The 24,264-nt window shown below is 36.4% G+C and overlaps 1 protein-coding gene across 1 annotated transcript in view; it reads left to right on the top strand.

Moving 5' to 3' along the window:
• Positions 1-6,470: 6,470 nt before the first annotated feature.
• Positions 6,471-24,264, top strand: part of LOC135214917 (zeta-sarcoglycan-like) — a 31,147-nt gene continuing 13,353 nt past the window's right edge. The window contains exons 1-6 of the mRNA XM_064249389.1: positions 6,471-6,659; positions 12,546-12,751; positions 13,903-13,974; positions 17,442-17,613; positions 19,036-19,158; positions 19,387-19,459. Of these exons, the coding sequence (XP_064105459.1) occupies positions 6,605-6,659; positions 12,546-12,751; positions 13,903-13,974; positions 17,442-17,613; positions 19,036-19,158; positions 19,387-19,459 (701 nt within the window). The 5' untranslated portion in view covers positions 6,471-6,604. The remainder of the gene's footprint in view (positions 6,660-12,545; positions 12,752-13,902; positions 13,975-17,441; positions 17,614-19,035; positions 19,159-19,386; positions 19,460-24,264) is intronic.

Raw genomic sequence — 24,264 nt, 5'->3', positions numbered from 1 at the left:
ACTGCCTGTACTTGCTTAAATGCTCCGACAGTATTTAGTGTGCTACATGTTCATTCCTTGTATGAGTAAATCCTGCCATTTACCAATTTTTTTTGCATGACATACTTGTGGTTTTTACCCAGAAAGGAAGTCTGCTGTTAAATTATCATTACGTTACTCATATTTCATATGTGCAGTACACTATGTACATACCACGGTTTTACATGACTTTCAGTAATGCGACTTCTAATATAGCTGATCCGCACGAAAGAAATCCAACTTGGTAGTTAGCTGGAACTACCCAAAAGGTGGTATATAGTCAAAGCAAGCAGTGTTCATTATTTTCTTGTAAAAATCTAAGGCCCATCTTTAAGGATGCAGAATAATGTTATGAAGATTAAATGACTGAACCATCAAGTTGCTCTATCAATTACTTGTTGCTTAAAGGCACAAAATATTATAATAATAATGACACAGCAACTGACGGGTTACCACATTAATAAATTTGACTGTTAGTCTAGTCCTTAAGCAGACCTATATACATTAATGATGTAAATATATAATTTTGGCAATAACAGTATTTGGAAAATCACCTGAAAACATTTTCAATGAAACATCCAATCTTAATAAATACTCTCTCCTTACATCGCTACAAAAACATTTACAAAACTTCACTAGTAACTATCAATAAACAGCCACTTTCATTCACAAACTTAAATAAAAATCTTGCTTTTCATAATAAACTTACTTGAAAATCGTGAAGAGAAAGTATCCCCCGCCATCCCCCCACAACCAAGATGCTCACAAAGGAAACAACTTCTCATTTCCTTGAGGCTGAGACAACCTGCAAAGTGCCACGAACTTGAGGGAACCAAACAGTCCTTACAAAATGGGTGATGTTTCAAAACCATAAAAAATCCATAGGTCAAACTCTTGCATTTACAATTCTGAAACAACGAAAGATAGTTTCTCATCTCTTTGACGTAATACTGTACACCCATGAGAAACCAATAGTTATTTTCTGGTTACTGCTATGCAGACTTTCCATTTCCCATCTCCTTGCATACCAATAATTTTGTGTTGGCGTCCAAAACATTAAATTCCCTAAAATGACATTTAACATCAAAAGATTTTTATAACCAAAAAGGGTGTTTGGTATCAAAATAATCCAAGGACATAAATGTACTCTAAAAATCACTAAAAATAATACAATTTCCCACATTCTGAGTTCTAATTTCTTTCAGTGAAACCAAATTTATGCAAATTAAAAGCTCCTTTGTATTTAATGTCGGGAGAGACACCTCCAAACCAAAGACAACATCAGAATTGAAACTGCTGGTGTAGTATAAGTATATGCAAAGCATCTTCATGCACAGGAGCATGTTCCAAGAAAAAATTACTTCTGAAATACATGTCTCTCTTTTCTGTACATTAAACATTCATAGAACTAATGGCTGATAAATATATTGAGGGGAATCTAAGTACTACTACAAAATATAATTTTGTCTATATATTCTACCATAATTTAATTAATTAGAGTTTTGTTCAGTGCAAGAAATCTATCATGGCACACCAGGAAGATAAAAACAAGAAAATGGCATTAATGCAAGTTAAGGAACCAGGGAACCTTTGAAACTTCATCAAACGTCAAACCCACAAAGTCTCTACATGCACTTCATGCAGGATTTTGCCAGACGGTGGTCTGAATGCTCCCATGCCTATCTGGATTCTGGCACTATGGAGGGCATAATCATTATTATTCAGAAGATGAAACCTATTCATATGGAACAAGCCCAAAGGGGCCATTCATTTGAAATTCAAGCTTCCAAAGAATATGGTGCTCATTAGAAAGTATGAGAAGGTTAAGGGAAATACCCACAGAGAGAAGAGGTCTTCCTTATAATTAACATAAATTAATATAACTATTAATAAATAGATGAAAATGTATTGCAAAGCACATTTACTGCACACTGGTGCTGCTGTTCAATGAATCTTGTGCTCTCGGCAGGAAATGAGGATCAGGGATCAATTGTGAATATGAAAGATCTCTATTAAAATACAACTTATGAAAAAGTGCCAAACAAGAGACCATCCATTGATGGCCCAAGTCATAACTGCTACCATTAGGAAATAGAAACCTACCATCACGAACCACTCTATCTAAAAGAGATAAATCTCTGGCAGAAGCAGACATCCACACCGAAGAAAAGTATTCTAGTAAAGAAGGACAACTGACCTAAACCAGGTTACACTGAATTTATCACTGTTATACAGTAATACCTCGATCTTACGTGATTCGAGTTGAGCAAATTCACAGATAAGTGAACTTTTCAAAGAAACATTTGCAAATCCTTGAGAAACCCTGCATAAGTGTTGATGTTTAATTCTTTTTATGTAATTTATGTACTATAAGTTTTCAAGGTTTCATTTGTAAATTAAATAACATTTAAACAATAAAAATAATAATTCTCTCTCTCTCTCTGAGATGAGAGAATTTTTATGGTATGTATTTCTTTGTTTTGTACAATAAATAAATGATTTACCTAATAATAAGTACTAATTTTCAAATAACAATAATAATAATAATATACTTAATACAACATTTATGCATATGTATACTAAATTATGTGACATTTTTAACAAACAAATAACATCCCCGATCTTTTGTAAAAGCCAGAGAGAGAGAGAGAGAGAGAGAGAGAGAGAGAGAGAGAGAGAGAGAGAGAGTTGAGGCAAACCTGACAAAATAGACACACCAAAGGGTAGAATTGTGAGAAATGGATAGATGGAAAGATAAATAGACACTTAGTTCAGCCTCTCTCTCTCGTAGTTATAGCTCTCACACGTACTATTTTTACAACTTATTACGTAACATATTTCTCTGTATGTCTTTTACACCGTAAGTGAAAAAGGAAATGGCATCCCATGAATTAGGGTTAACATTAGTACTGTAGAAATTTGTATACGTATGTAGTAGTTACTCAATTTCTACCTTCTTACATAAAAGTTTAAACACTGGGAGGGCTGAAGTTTTTGTCTGATTTAATTATCTGTTACATAGGAATTCATAAGTATCAAAGGAAAAAGTAACTTTCAATGTCATTCATACAAGTGTGCGCGAGAGGTTTCCATAAAAGAATACTTGCAGCCGACATATGGTAGGCACATATGCGGTACCAAATTCTGAATAGGAGAATAATTTTCTACCGTGGTGTTGTCGGTAATATTGAGTGTTTATGGCTCCTACATTTTCAAAACGAGTTCAACCCCCTTGAGGGCTTAACCTACCTCTCTCGTTTAAATGCCAATAGCATTAATTAACTCAGATATAACACACACAAACGTGTGTGTGTGTGTGTGTGTGTGTGTGTGCAGCTGCACATCTCTGAAAAGAGATACAATAGATACAGTGCTACTGTAAAAATGACGACATTAAAGTTATGGCCTTTTAGTAAACCGTGATTTTTAAACGATATTTTTTTTATAACCTTAAAGCTCACCCAAGCATTATGGTAAAGAAACTTACACATTCTTATACAAATAAAGAAAAAAAATAGCGGTCTGTTAGCAACAAGTCCAATAAAACGTGAGGTACAATTATATTTCTATAATAATATACAATCTATGATACAGAACATGAGCTGGAATTATTTTGCACGAGTCACCCTTGAATCTGTAAAAAGAAAACGTCTCTTTTGCCAGGCTTTCCTATTTTCTATATTGCATTTTAAAATGGGGACTTAAGAAACAAAGGTCACGCCTCCTTTAGATCTTGAAGGATTCCATACTCGCTGCTTCAAGGGAGCTGATTCCGTAAGAGCTTCATGAACTTGTAGGATAAATAAATTTGTGCAATTATTGATTTAAATACATTCTGTTTGGGATTTTGCTCTTCGCATTACGTGGGTCAACATCTAACATATGAAATATAAACACTGAAGAGAAGCATATCAAACACCTTAGATGTTGTAGTACGTTTGACTATTTTCTGATATTATCCATATTCATGTTTGAAATTGCTCTACTTGTACTACAATCTGAAATAACTTGTAATTTTATTTTACGACTGTGTCAAGTTCTAGTTAGTGGTCCAAATTCTAATTAAAATGCTCCTAGTTCTTTTCAACTTTCCAGAAGAGCCAGAGAGCTCTTAATACAGTTAGTCATAATATGTTATAGTCATTTCATTAACTTTATACTTTCACTTAACTCATTATTTCCTTATTCTTCCTTAAAACTCATTATTTCCTTATTCTTCCTTAAAACTCATTATTTCCTTATTCTTCCTTAACACTCATTATTTCCTTATTCTTCCTTAAAACTCATTATTTCCTTATTCTTCCTTAATTCAAGTTTTGTTGTTTGTTTTACCACGCGATTCAAATCTGATGCTAACAAAACTCGGGTGCTAAACTATCGTATGTAATAAAAGAAAAGTGATTCATCTGAACACAAACAAACATATATACACCCATCCATGCACAAAACAATATATATATATATATATATATATATATATATATATATATATATATATATATCTGTGTGTGGGTGCGTGCGTGTGTGTGTGCACTAAGAATGTCCTTAATTAATTTTCCCATAAAAAACGCTTTAGAACATGTACACCACATTAAAAATGAAACCATTAAAGGATACATTCATTCTCTCTCTCTCTCTCTCTCTCTCTCTCTCTCTCTCTCTCTCTCTCTCTCTCCTCTCTCTCTCATCATGAACAGTGTGGGCTTACCTAACAGTCATCAAAGCTTATGGTCATCGACGCCACAACAAACGTAATGAAAAGACGTTGCATATCATGTTACAAACCATTCATTCATAAATATTATGGATAATGATGCAATAAACAAATTTTTATTCTTAGTACAACTATTCAGTCCCATAACCGAAGTAATTCTACAGTTCCATAAAATCACAAAATAAAGTTTAAAATAGCGACTTCACGAGACAGAACACCTCCCCCCTACCAGTTTAAAAATACCACTGGTATTAAACATGACTCATCCTCCACTTAAGCAAGGAAGCAATTCAAAAGAAAATGGCCTCAAAGGGTCAGAACTGATGCGCTTGACCAGCAAGTGCTTTGCGTCAGGGTCAAACAATCTTCCTAAAAGCTTTGTTGTAACAATGAGTAATTCGTATTTGAAATATTCTTACGCGTGTATTTCAAAACTACCTCCATATTCGCTCCAAGGTCAAAATGTATCCTAAGAAAGTGCCTAAAACCCACAATCATGATTGTTACCTTTCGAATCATTTCTTTTCCTTCCCCCCCCCCCCAAAAAAAAAAAATCTTCAGAGTAACTTCTTTTCCTTAAAAAATGTTACCTCTTTGGCCCAGACCGTCGCCGATTTGATTTTGAAGGGCCATTGTTGCTAAGAACCCTTTACCTTAGGCATTTTATTCTACAATGGTATGTGAGTCAGTTTTGGAGCTGTCAATGAAAACCTTGCCGCAATGTTAGGAGCATGTTCACGATATCCCACGAGTTTTAAAAAATCGGAACTCGTGACAACTCGAGACAGAGAGAAAATCAACTGGACCTGGAGGCTGATGGGGATTTGAGAGTATTAAGGGAACCCTAAAATCGTGGCGCTTCACGAAGTATGCCGAATTGTTACTGTGATCCAAAGAGTTATTGAGATACGACAATACAATCTATGATATACAAATTCTGGGCCACGTGTAGCTCGAACTCGTGACGATACTGACAACAGGAGCGGGTTAAAAGAAAAATCGCTTGGAAAACTGCCATGAAACTCTACTCTCCATTCAGGGCAGGCGGGAGCTGTATCACGGATGTTCATCCATACCGTGCCCACAGGAACAGCATAAATAAAACTACAGTAAGATAATAATACGCCTGACCCGCCTGTTGTTCATTAGCCGATTCATTTTGTCGACTGGTGTCACATCCAGTTTATTTCAGTAATAAACACTGGAATAGTTTATAGCTTGGATTAAGAAGAAAACTAAATCTTAGTACAAAATTCCCAAGAAACTTTCACTTAAAACCATACTCAATTTGCTTAATGCTCTTAATTTTACAATAATAAAATCATAATATACGAAAACTAACAAAAATAGTACAACAATGACTTTCAACTCATGGGCTAAACTTCATGGTACTGCATCCTTAAGGTATGAATATGACAAATCGTATCAATCTCAAGTCTTAACTTTATCGGACACGTGACCCTACCATCAAATTCCTATTATCCACTTTGCATACGAACCCTGATCCCAGACCTGGTAATTTTCCTATTTATACAGTCATAACCGCAAAAAATCCATAACATTCATTTTTTAATTCAATATGCAAGAAATAAGAAACTGAACACAGAAGCGAATGTCTGGTGTTCATAACGGTGTCCATGCGTCGGGAGAAGAGAGAGAAAGAGTGAGTGGGTGAGTGAGTGAGTGAAACTGGGCATTAAACATACTGGGCACCGACTGAGCTCCTGACGCCCATACTCTCAGAGAGTCTGCAAGAGGCCGACGGGCGGTTAGTTGGCAAATGGCGCCAAGGCATACGGAGTGATGGTATTATGCCCTGCGCCAGCTATAACTTGCTAAAGTGAAGTGATTCTATTACTGATTCTGTGTACTATGTTACCGGTGGATTTACGGCAAAATCATGTGGGTGTTGGCACGAGAATCGTCGGTAAGTAAATGATGAGAAGGAAATGGTTTTGAAGAAAGCAAACAGAATGCCCAAAGAACCACAGCGAGTCTCGCCAAGAGGGAAGGCATATATGAACGAGAGCTTGGACAAGCTCTCTTCAATTCTTCTGCGTTTCAATGATTGTCATCATTACCAAACTAGAATGACCAAGTATTAAAAAAGCCAAAAACAAAGCCAGGAGAAGTGTGGTATATAACAGAAAAGTAGAGTAAGTGTAAACAAAAAAGGTGTAAAATACAAAAACGTATAGCTATATCAAAAGGTGTAAAATACAAAAACTTATAGCTATATCAAAACAAGGCGGCACGTGCTTTTGTGTTTAATTACAGCATGAATAAAGATAAAGCAAAATGCGCCCGCGGTACCGTAGTTTGAAGTTAAGTATCTTAAAATATACACCCAAATATGATTCATCTGCTACAAAACTGCCATCTGTCAGGTTGAAGTCACGACCTGAACCGAAGGAAACAAGCATGAACATTAACATAGTTGGTTACAAAGATGGCTCAAGCTCAACTGATATGTCTACGTCGGCAACCATACCCATATCTGTAACATACTCATACCTATACCCATACCCATCCCGTCCCCGTATCATACCCATATCTGTTCGAACACCATACCATATCTGTACCCATACCCATTCCATACCCATATCTGTACCGTACCCATACCTATACCCAAAGCAGTACTACCCAACCATATACCCATATATGAACCATACCCATACCATACCATACCATACCGATAACCATACCCATATTGATACCATATTCCCATACCCATACCCACAGCTAAATTAACCCGACTTATAATAATCAGCAAAAGTCTAGGCAGCACCAGCCCAGTTTACGAGGGAGGGAGCGAAGGGGAAGGGGAGCGAGTAAAGGGGGAAACGGGGAGGGAAGGGAAAAGGGGAATGGGGGAGGGATGAGGGAAGGTGAGTGGGAGGGAAGGAGGAAGGGAAGGACTGGGGAGGTAGCTGGATGGGAATGGAAGAGGGATGGGGAGAAGGAAAGGGAGGAGAGGAAGAAGGGGAGGGGGATGAAAGAGGGAAGGAGAATGGGAGGATACAGCTAAATTAACACTTGGTCATATGCTTGGAGACAGGAGGGAGAGGGGAGTGGTAGGGAAGGAGGAGGGGAGAGGGTGATGGAAGAGGGTAGGGGAGGGTAGGGGGAAAAGGAGGAGAGGGGGAGGACACAACTAAATTAACACTTGATCTTGTGCTTGGGGAGGGGATGTGTATATATTAGGCAAATACCAGGAAATTTGAATTTTGGTGTCTAATTTGAATGATCCCCCGTAACTTTAAAATTCATTATTATTAAAAAAACTAAAAACCGAAAGGCACCCTTTCAGAATATAAGCTTCCAGAAAAACTAAGCATCATGCCAAATTACGAAATTTGACATGATTAGAGACAGAAGTGCGAAACCTCTAAAGTGGTTGATACTAAATTTTTCTTTTAATTCCAACCAGTCACCCCAAAATAAACGTATAAAATATAATGCTCAATTCCTTGCAGTGTAGATTACATAGTGGCTTAACATAGACTATTTTAAAACATCACTTCTAACCGGGAATATGTCTATTTCGGTGAAATGGCATTGCTGTGTATAAATTGTACAGTTCTCATGAACTCTGAGCGGTGGTTCGCGTAATGTGCATTACCTGTATCTATGAGTGGTTCTGATTTCAGAAGTACATTCTTGTCATACACTTTCAATTGAATGAGAGCGTTTTCAGCTCGGGAGACATGGCTACTGGCAACGTTCCATCTTGTGTAAGCTTCCTTTTGAACGTTATACACTTACGCGATGGGATACTAACTTCACATCATTCGTAAGATTTAAAGCAATATGACTGAATTCACTATGTAATATTAATGTGACTATAAGAGCAAAATATATTCTAAGTAACACTGACGTAAGCAAGAGGTCGATTCATTCATTCAAAGCAACAATTTGTGATCATCAGAAAGTATGTAATTCAAAGTAATATTCGTGTAACTATCATGTATAACACAATTCTGCGTAATATTCGTGTAATAAAGAGAAGAAAAGCCAATCTAGGTAACATTAGTGTAATTAACAGAACGAAAGTCATTCTACGTAAAGTTTACGTAACCTACAGAACAAACTGTGAGTATTAGAACGAGTCATTCTATGTACCATCTGTGTGACTATCCGAAAGAAAGCAATTTTATGTGCGATTCGTAAACCCTTTAGAACGAAGGCCAAGAAATACTATCAGTAATATGAATCTCTCTCTATTTTACCAGCTTCATTCGTTGACCTACGATAGAAAACAGAATTGTGCAACGGTTCAATGTGAACGACAAAGGAAAAGGAAGAGAAAGACGGCAAAAGGAAAGAAAGGGACGAAGGAGGAGCCGCCGACACTTGGCACTTCTCCAGATACAGGCAGGCGGGAGAGAAGAGACTAATACAGAGAGAGAGAGAGAGAGAGAGAGAGAGAGAGAGAGAGAGAGAGGTAATCGTGGTATGTAGGATGGATATTGTGGAGGGGGTGGTAGCGGGGACGTATTTCTAACGACCCTCCGTCTTTGATACCTCTGTCAACTTTAAACCTTTCGTTTCCACTAAATATCAACAACATTGTTAGCTTTTCCTTCCTGGCTTCTACTCCAGTTTCAGTTTCCGCCATAAACACGTTTCAGCTAAGATCTAAAGATCTAAAGAAATTTGGCGGACGAGGGAATTTTGAATATCATCACATTTTTCCATCGGACAATCGTTTTCAGAAATTACTGCAACGTTTCCGAAGATAGAAATATAATACCGATCAGCTAAACACACGTACAAGCTAATCTGAAATACTGAAAATTTAACGAAAATGCAAAGTTGTTAAACTGTTGTTTAGACTGACCATCTCTTTCCCCCTTACTGCCCCCATTAAGAAATTCATCCTCCGTCCACTTTAGGGATGAAGTTTGACTTTCTTTTTTCTATTCTTTTCCTTTCATATTTTCATCGTAACTTCCATCTCGATTTACATTAAGAAACACACATTCTATCATTGCACAGAAAAACTTCCTAAACCACATTCAACATCCACACATCCATAGAAATGATTTTTCTAATCCCTTCTTACAGTTCAACCTTGGTTTCCATATACACATCAAAGCTTCCCAATCTTTTGCACAAACCCTCCTGTCTTCTTTGCTCAAACAATTGTGTGACTCGTCTGTTCTTTCCTCTGACCATAAACTAACATGGTAGTGAACCACATTATAGGTCTAGATGTAATGTTTCTGACATTTTAAAAGTGATTCAAGACAATTCAAAGCTTAATTTATATGGAACCTTCAACTTTTTTCCCTTGACTGTACAGATGTCTTAAAATCAATTGACTTGAACAAAGGATGACAATACGATAAAAAAGTGGACTCATAATAGACTTCCCCCTGATTACATAAACTTAGAGCACCAACAAGAAATCCCATTTTACACGAAAAATGTTCCTTCATTTTGATATATTTTTGCCATATTACATTCTGTCATATTCTTAGTTATATCATTATCACTTCTGGTTCGAAAAAAACTACGTGTCAGCATTACTCTTAAGAGTAAACAAATAAATAAATAAAAATAAAAATAGCAATTGCGACTGCAGAAGATTCTGTTAGGACGAGATATTGTCTTATTTCCAGGTGAAAGGGTATAATGGTATTCTTAAACCTTCACTAGCCACTTAAAACAAAAAAACCGTGACAACCTTACTAATTCTGGAGAAATAATTATCTTATGAACTGAAAAACTATCTATTAAACTTTTCAGGTGGCAAAACTACAACGTTAAACGTTAAAAAAAGTGTTTTCCACAAATAAAACTAATTTTTGACGAATTATCTAAAAGAAGCAAAGAAAGCTGTCGATACATTATATAATTATTTTCGCAATTTCATGAGCAGGAAAAGGAAATAAACTTCTGTATGAAAGACTGGACGTACAAAAAGTGAATGTGTGCCGGATGCGAAAGACTGAACTCAGCGGGAGAGAAGGGGTCGAAAGGTTAATAGCCCTTGGTCTCCTAAAAATCGATTGTGCTTCCATCGACTGCAAGAGCAACTTCTCACCACCTTGTACTCCATACTCCCTCTACGTCTGCCGTGTGCTTTTGCTTGTCCACGCTACAAATACAAACACACACATTCATACATACATACACACACACACACATATATATATATATATATATATATATATATATCCTAATAATTATAATATTAGTATATATATATAATTCCTAATTAGTACTGCCTTTATGTAGGCTGTATAGCCTAGGCTACACTATTATTTTAAATTTGAAATCCGGCCATTATCACCATGAGGTGATACATATAGTTCATATAACCAATATAACATACGCAAACCATAAGATGTATTTCTGACAAAGCGTAAATCATTACTGAAGTACACTTATATATACATCTACGTATGTGAGTATGAAAATTCATAGAAAGTTTCTTTCACACGTATTAAAACGATTAAATATATACACTGAGTATATGAGTACGACGAAAATGAAACCGCAACTCGAAGGCTTCTCATGCAAAGTGCATATAAAAATATTACAAAGATTCTATAAATGAAAAACAAAATAACGACGTATAAAACTGTGCTAACCCAAATAGTGGATTATCCAAGGGATAAAAGTAACATTTTTGTCTCCCTGCAACTAAATCAAGGATAAAAGATCTGGCAATATTATACCCGGTGTTCTATTCCATTACAGCATTATTCCAAGGTGGAGAGAAACTACCCTTCTTCGTTTAATGATTGGGTCGCATTCATCGTCTGATGACTGGATAATTAAAATGATGAAAAGTGCAAGAGTAATTTACTACCAGGCACACGACCTGGACCAAGCGAGAGGTGCTCGATTTATAAGGCGTGGACACTGTTCACTCATAAGTACTACCTGGCAGACATGAGTTAACTTTGTCATGTTCAGTTCGCAACGCAGGCTTCAGACCAGTCGATTACCTCAAACATTTTCGACTCATTATTATATTAATAAAAATTAACTTCACACTCTGCAATCCCGGACAGCAAATACTGACAACTTAAGAGAACAATATAAGGACAAATAATTTTTAAAGAAAACAAAACAACAAAAAACACTTCATTCCAATGGCTGATTATTACGACTGGTTGTACTGACAAACGAATTCGAAACTTCTAGATACAAGAATCAAAACCAATATTCTTCATTTGAAAGGAGTGGGTATAAAGGGAAACTGATTTGGTTGGTTAAAAAAAAAATCAGGATGGAATAGACAGACTTTTGACCTGTATGGATGATATACACGAATGGCAAAGGGGTGGGGGCATGAAGTTGATGGCGTTGACGTCTGACAGATCTCATCTGCTATTTATCTTCGTCTTCTTTTTATTCACCAAAAGTTTTTTTCTCGATCAGAGCACTGGCAGCCCAATTTCCCTTCTCCGCATCCCAAGGAGAAACTTCTGTTTCAAAAGTTTAAAAATCTTTGAGAAGGTTCAAGAAAGGCTGTCATTGGTTATTTAATCTTGATCCGAGGGGAAAATATAGCCTTAGCGAAATTTTCCACGGCAGTTCTCAGCGTCAGGAGTTTATCAGTGAGCAGTCGTTATAATATTAGAACGTTCTCGTTAATGAATACGCGTTCAATTGATGTTAAGTGACTCGGAAAAATATTCCTTCCGCTGTGAATTGTGGCGTCAAGCAGGCGTGTGTGCTGGCACTAACCTTCTTTGGCAAATATTTTCCCTCTTGTTATACAAAGCATTGGGTGATACTATTTGATGATGTTATGCTATTAAAAGGAAATCCACACGTGATCTTACTCCATCATCAGGTGTCGTGCAAGGGTACCGACCTCAGGTGGACTGGGGAGGCGATTCAGGATCGGCCACCATCGTCGTAGGCGGTCACAATGTCCGTGTTGCTACTTCCGGTTGGCGGAGAAGGTGCCTTTACATCCTACTGCTGGCACTCCTCGCCCTGTCCGTTGTTAACCTCTCAATCACCCTGTGGATTCTGAAGACTGTGTACTTTAATGTGGTAAGTACAAATACAATTAATTAGTACAGTTTACGGTAAAGTCCTCGAACTTTTTTCATTTTCACTCTTAAACCTGACTTGGATGAAAGTCGTTTTGATTAATATAAATAAATTCAGTCTTTTTTTTTTTCCCGTTGCCTTCTGCCGATACCAACTCAAATGTCATGCTCATGCATCTGATGAGATGAGAGAGAGAGAGAGAGAGAGAGAGAGAGAGAGAGAGAGAGAGAGAGAGAGAGAGAGAGTCAATAACAAGTGAACACACTTCGCAAATTTAGAGAGTACAAATACCATCAGATTTACAGCCACGTATCGGAGCAAATCATCGAGTTTGTTCTCAAACAGCTCTATCCTCTTGTCATAACAGATGATCGGCTGAGCTCAACGAAATGGGGTTCGGCCGATGCGGAGGATTCCATTCCACCGCTCAGCATCGGACTGTGAGTTTTACACAAGGATAATGTCCAGACAGGGACGAAAAACACTCTTGGCACGAATCGAGAGACTTTACAAGTGATGCCAAGAAAATGCTTTCTGATTTAAAATGTATGGCTTGCTCCTAACTTAAAGAATATGATTCTATGCCGAGGTATTAGATTTCATCATAAAAAAGGTATATAACCACAAAATCACTATGGAGCGGCAACGATTTTGTTCTCTTTTGAGTAAGAAGATTTGTAGGGAAAAAATGTGAGTAACGACAATTGTTCCAACATATACAAAAATTTAGAAAAATATATGCGAGTAGGCATACATAGACATAACAAACGTGAAATGGATTTATCTAAACACAAGCACATAAAATAACGCAAAACCATGCAATAAATGTTAATTTTTCAATGTAGTTGTTACAATCAATAGGTTACGCAATGAATAACACAAGCTATACTGTAACCTTTCTATGAAATTTAGGTCTTGAGGTAACCGTTTTCAAACTGGAAAGCAAAGCAAGCTACCAACAGCAAGTTAGCCCAAACATCTTTAAACCATATCACTTTTAACGCCCATCTTTCATTTGCGATCTTTCAGTCTTTAGAGCTTATGAAACACTTTCTTAAGTCACACCTCACTAGGAGAATTAAGGGATATTAGTGATCATTAAAGTCTAAACAGATTTCCAAATATGTGACTGATGTAACCTCTTCTTCCAGGATGGCATGGGACTCTTGCACGTCAAGATAGGCGGACTGGAAATGCAAGGAGTTTCAGATATCTCTCAAAAGGTGAGGAAAACAATGTTACCTAGGGATTGTATGCAACATAACCATCCAGATAACGTAGGGACTAAGCTTAACGAGATACTAATGCTGCTTCTAGATTATTGTTGTTACTTAAAATACTAGAGATTCAGCGTATTCGCTTTTATTTCAATCAGTTTGACTCGTTTCGACTGTCTCGCCCTTACGAGCGTTATATTGTACTATATATATATATGGGGATGGGACCATTCGACGCGGCCGATTCGCCGCCGACAATTAGCCACCGCCAGTTTGCCTCCAAGGCCGTTTTGCTGCCGCCTATTTGTCACAGAGGACTATTCGCCGCCGCAAACAGGTCGTTTTTTTTCATTGTTTAGATTTAATTTTTTTTATAGTGTTTAAAAACAAAGAAAACCAAATTATTTCCTTTACTAATTTTTTTTTCAGTCTCCCTCAATTCTTCCAAAATGACATTCTTTGCAAACGGGGAAAAGAGAAGTTTTAACACGATGGCTTTATATACGTTTTTGATAATTCATCCAATAGTGATCCAAGCCTCAAAATTTGGCACTGCGAACAAACGGGGCGATGTAATGGACGGATCCACACCAAGAGTAGCGCTGTGATAAAGAAGATGAATGAACACACCCCATTCTGCTTCTGCAGCCAGTGTACAAGTTGCCAAAGTGGAAGCAAATTTAAATGGTGAAGATCGGAGAAATAACCACGCAGAATCAGCTCATCGGAGAATTACTTTTGAACTCGAAGCTAACCACCCAACCACATGGAAATTCATAGGAACTTTAATGAAATTACAAAAAGGAATAGATTTATATATGGAACAGCTGATAGCGGGTTGCCCACCACCATTAAAGCTAAAAAAAAAACATATATCGAAACGCGGACGAAAGGATAACAAAAAAAATTGTTCTTGAATACAACGGTGAAAGAGATGCTTTGGAATATCGCAAAGGAATAGCCATAATTATCAAATGAACTAAAGACTCTATTTCTTTATTTCTGTTTATTTTAGATAATTTTTTAAAATGATTTTTGGTGTACACCAATAACATTCTCAATGTTAGAATATCTTGAGGGATTTCTTAACTTGTTTCATAAACCAATAAAATGTTCGTTTATTTTTTACATCTTTTTATTTTTTTTAATTTGTAGTAGTAAAGATAAAATTGGCTAAAAAAATGGAAAGTTGTAAAGGGAAAAAACCCAATACACACTTTATATTTCTGGTGGTGAATAGTATCTGGTGGCGAATAGTCTCCGGTGGCGAAATATATAATTATATATATATTATTAATATATATATATATATATATATATATATATATACTTATACCATATATATATATACTATATTGCATATTATATTATGTATATTACATACTGAAATATAAGCATGGTTATATAGATATATATTATATATGATATTTAACACAAAGTGATAAGAAATATAATATTCATATTACTATTTATAGATATATATGTTATATATTTAATTATTTATATAATTTTATTAAATACATTAATATAATTATATAAATATATATAAATACTAAATATATATATATATATATATAATATATAATATATCATATATATATATATATTAATAGTATATATACATAATATATATATATATGTATATATATATATAATATTATATTAGATATATATATAATATATATATATATATATAGATATATATGTATATTACAATAATGACTATATGTATATATAGCATATATATTATACATGACATTGATAGATATATATTAATATATAAATATCATATATATATATATATATATATATATATAATATATATACAATACTGAACTTATATGTATGTATAGAAATATATATGTATACAATGATATATTATATATATATATATATATATATATATATATATATATATATATATAATCTGACAATATTTAAATATCATTGTATACATATATATTTCTATATATACATATAATAGTATTGTATATCTATCTATCTATATATATATATATATATATATATATAATATATATATATATATAGTACAATATAACGCTCGTAAGAGCCAGACAGTCGAAACTATACTCTTTTTTCCATCTGTCCATCCGCCTGTGGTGTTTTCGTATGGTAACACTGCGTCCCAGGCTTTAAATAGTTACGCTATGAGTAAGTTTTAGGTAAATAAAAGGATATCTGAGTGTACATTTTCAATTGAAAAGTGTTTTAACGAATTACACCGTTAATGTTCAAAATAGGACATTATTATAATTGTTGAATGTAAGCTGAATGTAACTATGTATCTAGAGCCCGGGACGCAGTGTTACCATACGCAAACGCGACAGGCGGGAGGACAGATGGAAAAAAACAAAGTATAGTCAAACTGATTAAAATAAAAGCGAATACGAATAAAAGTCAAATTCGCGGATGTCAAAGGAGACTGCTGGATTGCAGCATTTCATTCTTTTGAACATTCAAATACTTGTGCAAGAAGGAAAAAAATATTTATACTTGACTTCACTAACTCCAGTAGTAAAAACGAATATCCAGTAATATACCCACTCCTGCATACCGTACGACTTCCAATTTTCCCGTAACAGCTGCTAAAAGAGCATAGGAAATGCCATAAAAATATTTCAGGTCGGACCATTTGCAAACACCAAAGCCATAAATTGAAGCAGAGTGAAAGTTGTGGGGCCATGTGACTTATTTATTTCCTATCATTGAGAATCTTCATGTCAAGTCTCTCTCTCTCTCTCTCTCTCTCTCTCTCTCTCTCTCTCTCTCTCTCTCTCTCTCTCTCTCTCTCTCTCTCTCGCGATTTTACATACATATTAAGCAGACACAGTCAAATAAAACCGCAAATTTATATCCTGAGTGAACTACATCTCCATATAAATTCAACACGATTTTCATGACCGAAGATCGACAGCAATATTAGGAGGCAGGTCCGAAAAATAGGAGGCAAGAGGTCCACTAAACGTTGTTATAATAAGCACAAAATTCTACCGAATACTGATGTGTGTGTGTGTGTGTGTGTGTGTGTGTAATCCATCATTTTAGGAGCACATACTAGTTTCACTATTTTCCGTTGTGTGAGCGACTCTCAGTGACAAAGTCACGTTACAGTTACAATTATGTAACCGTTACCGTTTCTCCTTGCTGAACAATCACTGCTTTTAACACTAAATTACGTAATAACTTAAGATAAAAGTTAAGGAGCTATTTAAGTAGGGAGCTATTATTTTACCGAAAAAAATGTATAATATTTATTTAATAAACATTCACGGTCGAAAATTGTCATTCCTTCTTCGGAAGACATTCATAGAGATGAAATCTTGCTTGTCGGAGGAAGTTAGTAGTTTCCTCTTCTCGTGGAAAAAAAATGTTTTAGGTTTAACCATTAAATGGTTCACAATTCATTTTCTTATTGGAAACACTACAGATTCATTTTTGTTGTCATTTCACAGATGACGGTGGCGAGCATCATGAGCAGAAAAGGAGAAGATATTCCCATCAATGGGTATTTTAACCTGACTATTCACACGTCAGAGGAACAAGACAATCTTGCAGAAACCGAAGATGGAAATTTCACTACCAGCGATCAATCACTAGACAACCTACCTGCATACCTACACCTTAGTAAGAGGTTTTGATTTTAAAGACTCTTTTACTTGGCAATCTAATATAAAGTGTTTCAGCTACCCTTGGAGCACTTAAAACCTACCTGTCTACCGACATCTACATTAATGTTATTACAATGGTGTTACTGTAAGTATAATTTACTTTCTAACCTACACTTAGAGGGTTATGGTTTTATCATTCTGGATCATGCACTGGACCCCAAGTGCATGAAGTTTTGGGACTGCTGCAAAATAACGCAAAAGTTGTCTTTCCTTTGTAATATTTTCTGGGTACAGCACACAAGTTCTTGAATAACCCTTGTAAGAAGGAGCTCTTGGAGCAACTGTATCAACGTATCAGCCAGCTAACCTTTAAACTGCATCTCGGTGTTCTCCATATGCAGTAATGATATTTCCAGACACCTACCAACCAGTCCACCCCTTGGATAGTTGCTCAGTACACAGGTACCACTGGACAACCTAACTGTCTTCCAGTACTGTAGACAAGTGTCAGAACAAACTGGCTAACGACGACTCAAAATATTAAATTCAAATAAAAATGTATCAGCTGACAACCTACTTCTTTCCGGATCCCGGATAAAGCTCTCGAGACAGAGGTACATGTATCATATTTCAATAACTATTAACAAAAAACTCTTATTTCTTCGTAAGATATGATTTTTTCTGCCCTTATTCGCAAGCACACAACTGCAAAAATCATTTAATTTTCTCAATTTTAACATTAAAACTGAAAAAGTTCATATTCGCACGATTAAACCGAAAAGATTAAAAAAAACTTTTGATCACGATATTACGGATTAAACGTTTCTGGGTCCAAGGTCGTAGGGACAACCGCGTAACAAATGATTCCAAATTAAGTTGATAGCTGTGCAAGTCAGCAGCATACATCAATAACAAAGGAAATGTAATCATCATTAAGCTCACTGTTTTAATGCTAAAAGTTGTGTGTGTGTGTGTGTTTGTGTGCGAGAGAGAGAGAGAGAGAGAGAGAGAGAGAGAGAGAGAGAGAGAGAGAGAGAGAGAGAGAGAGAGAGAGAGATTCTTTGGCTTTTAAATTGCTGCCTCGTGTTTCCAGTGAATGGCCTCCAATTGAATACTTGGAGAAATTAAAAATTCAATAATTTCTGTGTGTGTGTGTGTGTGTGTGTGGTGTGTGTGTGTGTGTGTGTGAGAGAGAGAGAGAGAGAGAAGAGAGAGAGAGAGAGAGAGAGAGAGAGAGAGAGAGAGAGAGATTCTCCAGTGATTCCAACGTAAATGGCCTCTAAGAGAATACTGGAAAATTAAGGATTCCATATTTTGTGTGTGTGTGAGAGAGAGAGAGAGAGAGAGAGAGAGAGAGAGAGAGAGAGAGAGAGAGAGAGAGAGAGAGAGAATCATATAAAGTAAAAACCACGAAATATTTATCTTCTTACATTGACAGATGTTGACAACATACATGCTGGAACAAAGAAGTTCGTCGTACGAGACCACCATTCAGGCAAGGAGATCTTCCGTACAGATGGAAAGGGAACGTACGTTGGGGCCAAGAGGTTCACAGTTACTGGTATGTATTTGCAGTTAAGCAAACCTTCTTCGCATTTTTGACGCCCAGGACCGGATATTTAGCTTTCCTTAGGACTAAAGTAATTGTTCTTATTTTGAACATATCTCAGGGGCTAGGCTAAATTAGGCCACTTGGTTATCAACCCCATAGGCCCATCAAAAAGTGAAAAAAAGCAATTTTATTGTTAGATAATTAATATTCAAATTACAACCACAAAACATTTTTCAGGCAACGAAGGGGCAAAGTTTATTGGATCAATGCAGACACCAAATCTCTATTCAAAAGGAGTCCATGTAATGAGGTAAGCCATTGTTTAAATACTTCAGTTTTCAATGACCTTGAAATATAAAAGAAAACATCTACCGTGAATTGAAGAAAGAAACCCTTCGCCCTACTGGTGTTCCTTTAATGACGTGGAGACCGAGAGAGGCACATCCGGCATTTCAGATACAGATTTGAGTCTTACCCAAGTTCTTGATGGGATCCTTCCAAAATATAATGTTATTTATTTCCAAGCCCAAATTGTTGATAGAAGACGGCCTCAGTTGAGTAAATCTGGGACATCATTGTGAAGGGACGAGAAGTATGGGACACGAGACACGAGAGTTGGTCTGGGAAGCACTATAGCAAAACTATACTCTGTTTTTTTTCATCTGTTCATCCGCGTGTGGTGTTTTTGTATGGTAACACTGCGTCCCGGGCTTTAGATAGTTAATCTATGTGTAAGTTTTAGGTAAATAAAGGATATCTGGGTGTACATTTGCGCCTGAAAAGTGTTTTAATAATTTACTGTATACAAATTACACCGTTAATATTCGAAACAGGATATTATTATAATCGTTGAATGTAAGCTGAATGTAACTGTCTAAAGCCAGGGACGCAGTGTTACCATACAAAAACACCACAGGCGGATGGACAGATGGAAAAAAACAGAGTATAGTTTCCTCCACACTAACAAAATTTGACAAACATATCAAAGATTGAGTGTGAGATTGAGCGAAAGCTAAGATGAAAGCCGACAGAACAGCGACACCTTATAATAAACTAGGTGGAACTTCAAATGTTTTGAGACTTTTTAGCTGGGAAAATTAATGGCAATACAGGAATTCCACAGGAACGTTCAAGTATGAAAGCTAACGTACACTCGGCAAGGAAAGTCAGGATACAGTTTTTTTTAAATCTTCGGAAATATAATGCTCAATAATGCCACACCTGGCAACTCTAGAAAGGGGGCCGAGCTTCAAAATCATAGCGTTTGTTGCTTTCTAGATTTCCATTAACTTTACACCATAAAGATTCTGTAAAGTCCTATAATCATTTATACTTGAATGTAGAAATAGGCTCTATATTATTCGTTAATGTTGGTGTAGTAACGTCAGTTCAGGGTATAATATCGATCATCCTTTTTTAAAACCTTCTGTGAAACCTTACTTATAAATAATGTTTGACACTAAACTGACGTTTAATTCATGCGTAATTGAAGAAGGATCTTGAAAATTGAGATAATGATTGATTGTGTATTATATCTGGCGTCACAACATCTGGGTAATTGACACCGAAATAAATTAAATATAAAAAATTTTATTTTTGATAAATTTCATATAAAAATATATATAAATATATATAAAAATTTTGTCCATATATAAGTTCTTACATAGACAATCTATGTATAATTTAAATTTGGTTAAGGAGGCACGCCTCCCTCATAAAAATATATAACTGCTCTATATTACAATCCTTTCCAAGAATTGTAGCTAGGATAAAATTACCTACTCTGTCACGACCCCAAGACGAGGAACTTATGTCTCAAATTCCAAGTCTGGGACATTCAACCAGCAAATGTCTCACAGTCAAGGGCACAGTACAGTTCTCGCAAAACGGAGGATTTTCACGAGACATCAAGAACCCATGGGTGAGTCTTGTATGTCCAATCCTCAATCTGCACAACATCGTTTCTTGTCTCCTTGGCACATACAGATATGACCAAGGAGACGCTGATGACATGATACTACGCATTTTTTTGATTATTTAGAATATCCTCCCACTGGGACTGCCAACATTTTTAATTCTCTGACCTACTAGAGGATACAAATCCCGATATGGTATTAGGCATCATGTGGGTTCTGGGGAGCTGACCGCAGACTTTGCAAGTTGGTCAGCTTTCTCATTCCCAGCCACCCAAACATGAGAAGGCACCCAACAGAACTTTATTTCTTTCCCTCTTCTTTTTAGTAAAAGCAGCCATTCCAATATATCTAAAATCAGAGGGTTTAAAGGGTTAAAAGATTCCAGCGACTGAAAAACACTTCTTGAGTCACAATATATAATGAAATTACTTTAATTCTGAATTAAAACTTCCTTTAGAGCCTTAAAATTCCATATAATTCTGCTGTAAAAATCGATGCAACTGATGATAGCCTGCAGCTTCTCTCTACATCAGGGAAGGCTACACCAAGCCGACGCCAGCATCTGACTTTGAGCCATCCGCGAAAACTGCAGTGGAGATATCATGTTGCAAAGAGCGTTCTAAAAAATATTGACCGCATGGCCTCACTGGACATTCTGTCCTTGGTAAAATTAAAATATCTATAAAATTTTATTTTAACCTCTTGAAAGTTCCAGGGGGGACTAACTGAGTATTTTGCTGGTAAAATCTCGATTCTTGGCATATTTAATTCACGGACAATAAATTTACTCTAAAAGCAAATGGATGAGGTTGCTTGGGGTGATTTTCATAAAACTGCCAATGCCGTTCATTTCTCATACAAATGCTGGTTAAAGACATAGGTAGCCTCTGGAATCTATACCAGCTCCGAACCAGCAGACGCTTGTAATGAAGATCCAGTGGCACCTCATCAGCATCTACAAGCATGCTCTCAGTGGGAGATGATTTAAATGCTCCTGTACATAATCGTATTCCTCCATGATCATGATAAATTGAGTTGAGCATTTTACGGCTATTTGGCTTATCAGAAGTGTACACCTCACACCCATAACTTAATTTTAAAAAGACCAAGGCTTTATATAATCTCAACATCTGAGTTCCGTCTGCCCCCACGACGAAGTGAGTACACGACTTTCAGCAAATTCATTGCTTTCAAGCATTTTGTCTTAATTATATTTCAGATGTGGAATCCAAGTCAGCTTGGTATCAAAAGTCAAACCAAGAAACCTTGTTTCACCAACACATGGAATTCTCTGCCTATGAATGAATAGATCTGGATCAGGGTGGATTCCCCTTATACGACAAAAGGTGCATAGTTATCGTTTTACTGGCAGAAAATCTAAAACCATTAACCTCAGCCCATTTTACTATATTATCAATGCAGAGCTGAAGAAGGCGTTCAGCCACTGCTATCCTTGATGCTGCAAAGGAAATTGACAGGTCATCAACAAATAGGGTATTATGTTATATCTGGGGGAATTATTTTAGAAACCCCATTGATTACCAAGGCGAACAAGGTTTACACTTAAAACACTTCCTTGTGGTACTCCTTCTTCTTGATGAACACATCTGACAATGTTGCTCCGACCTGAACCTGAAAATATCCTATTTTTAAAAAAACCTTAATAAAGAGGGGCAAATTGCCTCTCAGATTACATTCATAAAGGACCCTCAAAATGCCATATCTCCATGTTGTATCATAAGCCTTCTCTAGATCAAAGAAAACGGTGATGTGATGCTGTTTGTTGGCAAAAGCTTCACATATCGAAGATTCCATTCGTACCAATACATCAGTTGTGGAGTGCATACTCCGAAAACCAAACTGAGCCATTTTTTCCATGATCTTACACAAACACGATGTCAATGCAATAGGACGATAATTTTCAGTCTTGAACGGATCTTTTCCAGGTTTCACAAATAGCAGTAATTTTAACTTCTCCCAAAGCTTGGGGAAGATATGTTCTCGGTAAATTCTGTCAATTAGGCTTAATATGAAAAGTCTGGCATTTTCAGGAGTATGCTTAATCATTGAATATGTTATATCATCCAGTCCAGGAGATGATTCATTACATTTATTCAAGGCTGATTCAAATTCTCTAATAGTAAAAGGAGCATTGTACTGCTCATGTCTTCAGGTATTAAAATCAATTTAGACCTGTTCCATAATTCGCCTTTGAGCTGAATAGGGTCTATTAGCAAAAATATCATAACCATCTTCTTCCAAATTTAAAGTTAAATACTTTTCATAAGACTTTTCAAATATTCCAGGTCCAATTTCAAACATGTCTCTGCTTAATTTCCCTTCACTCTGTACAGGAGCATAGGGTTTCAGTGTAATTACACTGGAAGGTTTTTTGGATTTTTCCAGAGGAAGGTTGTCAGGGGAGGTTCCAGTAGTCGTTAACTGTGCCGATTTACCGCCATCAAAGGGTCCATGGGTACTGTATCTTATTTTCTGATTTCATAATGATCTAAGTAAAAAAAAAAAAAAAAAAAAAAAAACTGAAAACCTTAAAAAGATATCATCAGCCTTTTATGGATTTTATTATTCCACCAATGGCACAAGTGAGAATCGACTCCCAAATGTCCGCGTCCCTACCCTACCCCACAGGGGGATGGCACAACATGATTAGAGTGGCCCAAGTGTAAGCCAAACCCGCTTGATAGGACTGAGAGTATTACCAGAATACAATCATCCCCACCCTAATCACATTATGGGCAAACCGGACAGAATGCCGAGAGTCCTATCCACAAAACTAGACCCCCCTGGAATCCATGGTCCAGCCCTGCAAAATAGTTCCGCCTGATATCACTCAGGTCCGAACATTATCGGGCAGTTGATGGTCCTGCCACGGTAGCCACTATTTAGCTTCAGATAATAAAACCCAGTCCCAGCTATGATATCTTTTCTGTTTACCAGGTCCAGTAAATTTAAGCAAAGGTGGAAAATTCCACATAATTAATTCGAAATGCTAGTAAAAAGAAAAAAAAAATATTACATGAAGGAGAAGGATGTAGAAAGAATGAAAAAATTTCAGAAAGAAGGAAAAGTTCTGACTAATTTAGTTGGATCAGCAGCTGGGCCCCAAGGACCAGTGAGAAAGCAACCCCACCAGGCATCACGCCCCAGCTGCTGGTCCCTAAGCCCCCTACCCACGTCA

Source organism: Macrobrachium nipponense, chromosome 46, assembly GCF_015104395.2.
Source record: "Macrobrachium nipponense isolate FS-2020 chromosome 46, ASM1510439v2, whole genome shotgun sequence".
In the NCBI taxonomy this organism is placed as follows: Eukaryota; Metazoa; Arthropoda; class Malacostraca; order Decapoda; family Palaemonidae; genus Macrobrachium; species Macrobrachium nipponense.
The sequence above is the reverse complement of the archived record's forward strand: the minus strand, read 5'-3'. Positions and strand labels throughout refer to the sequence as shown.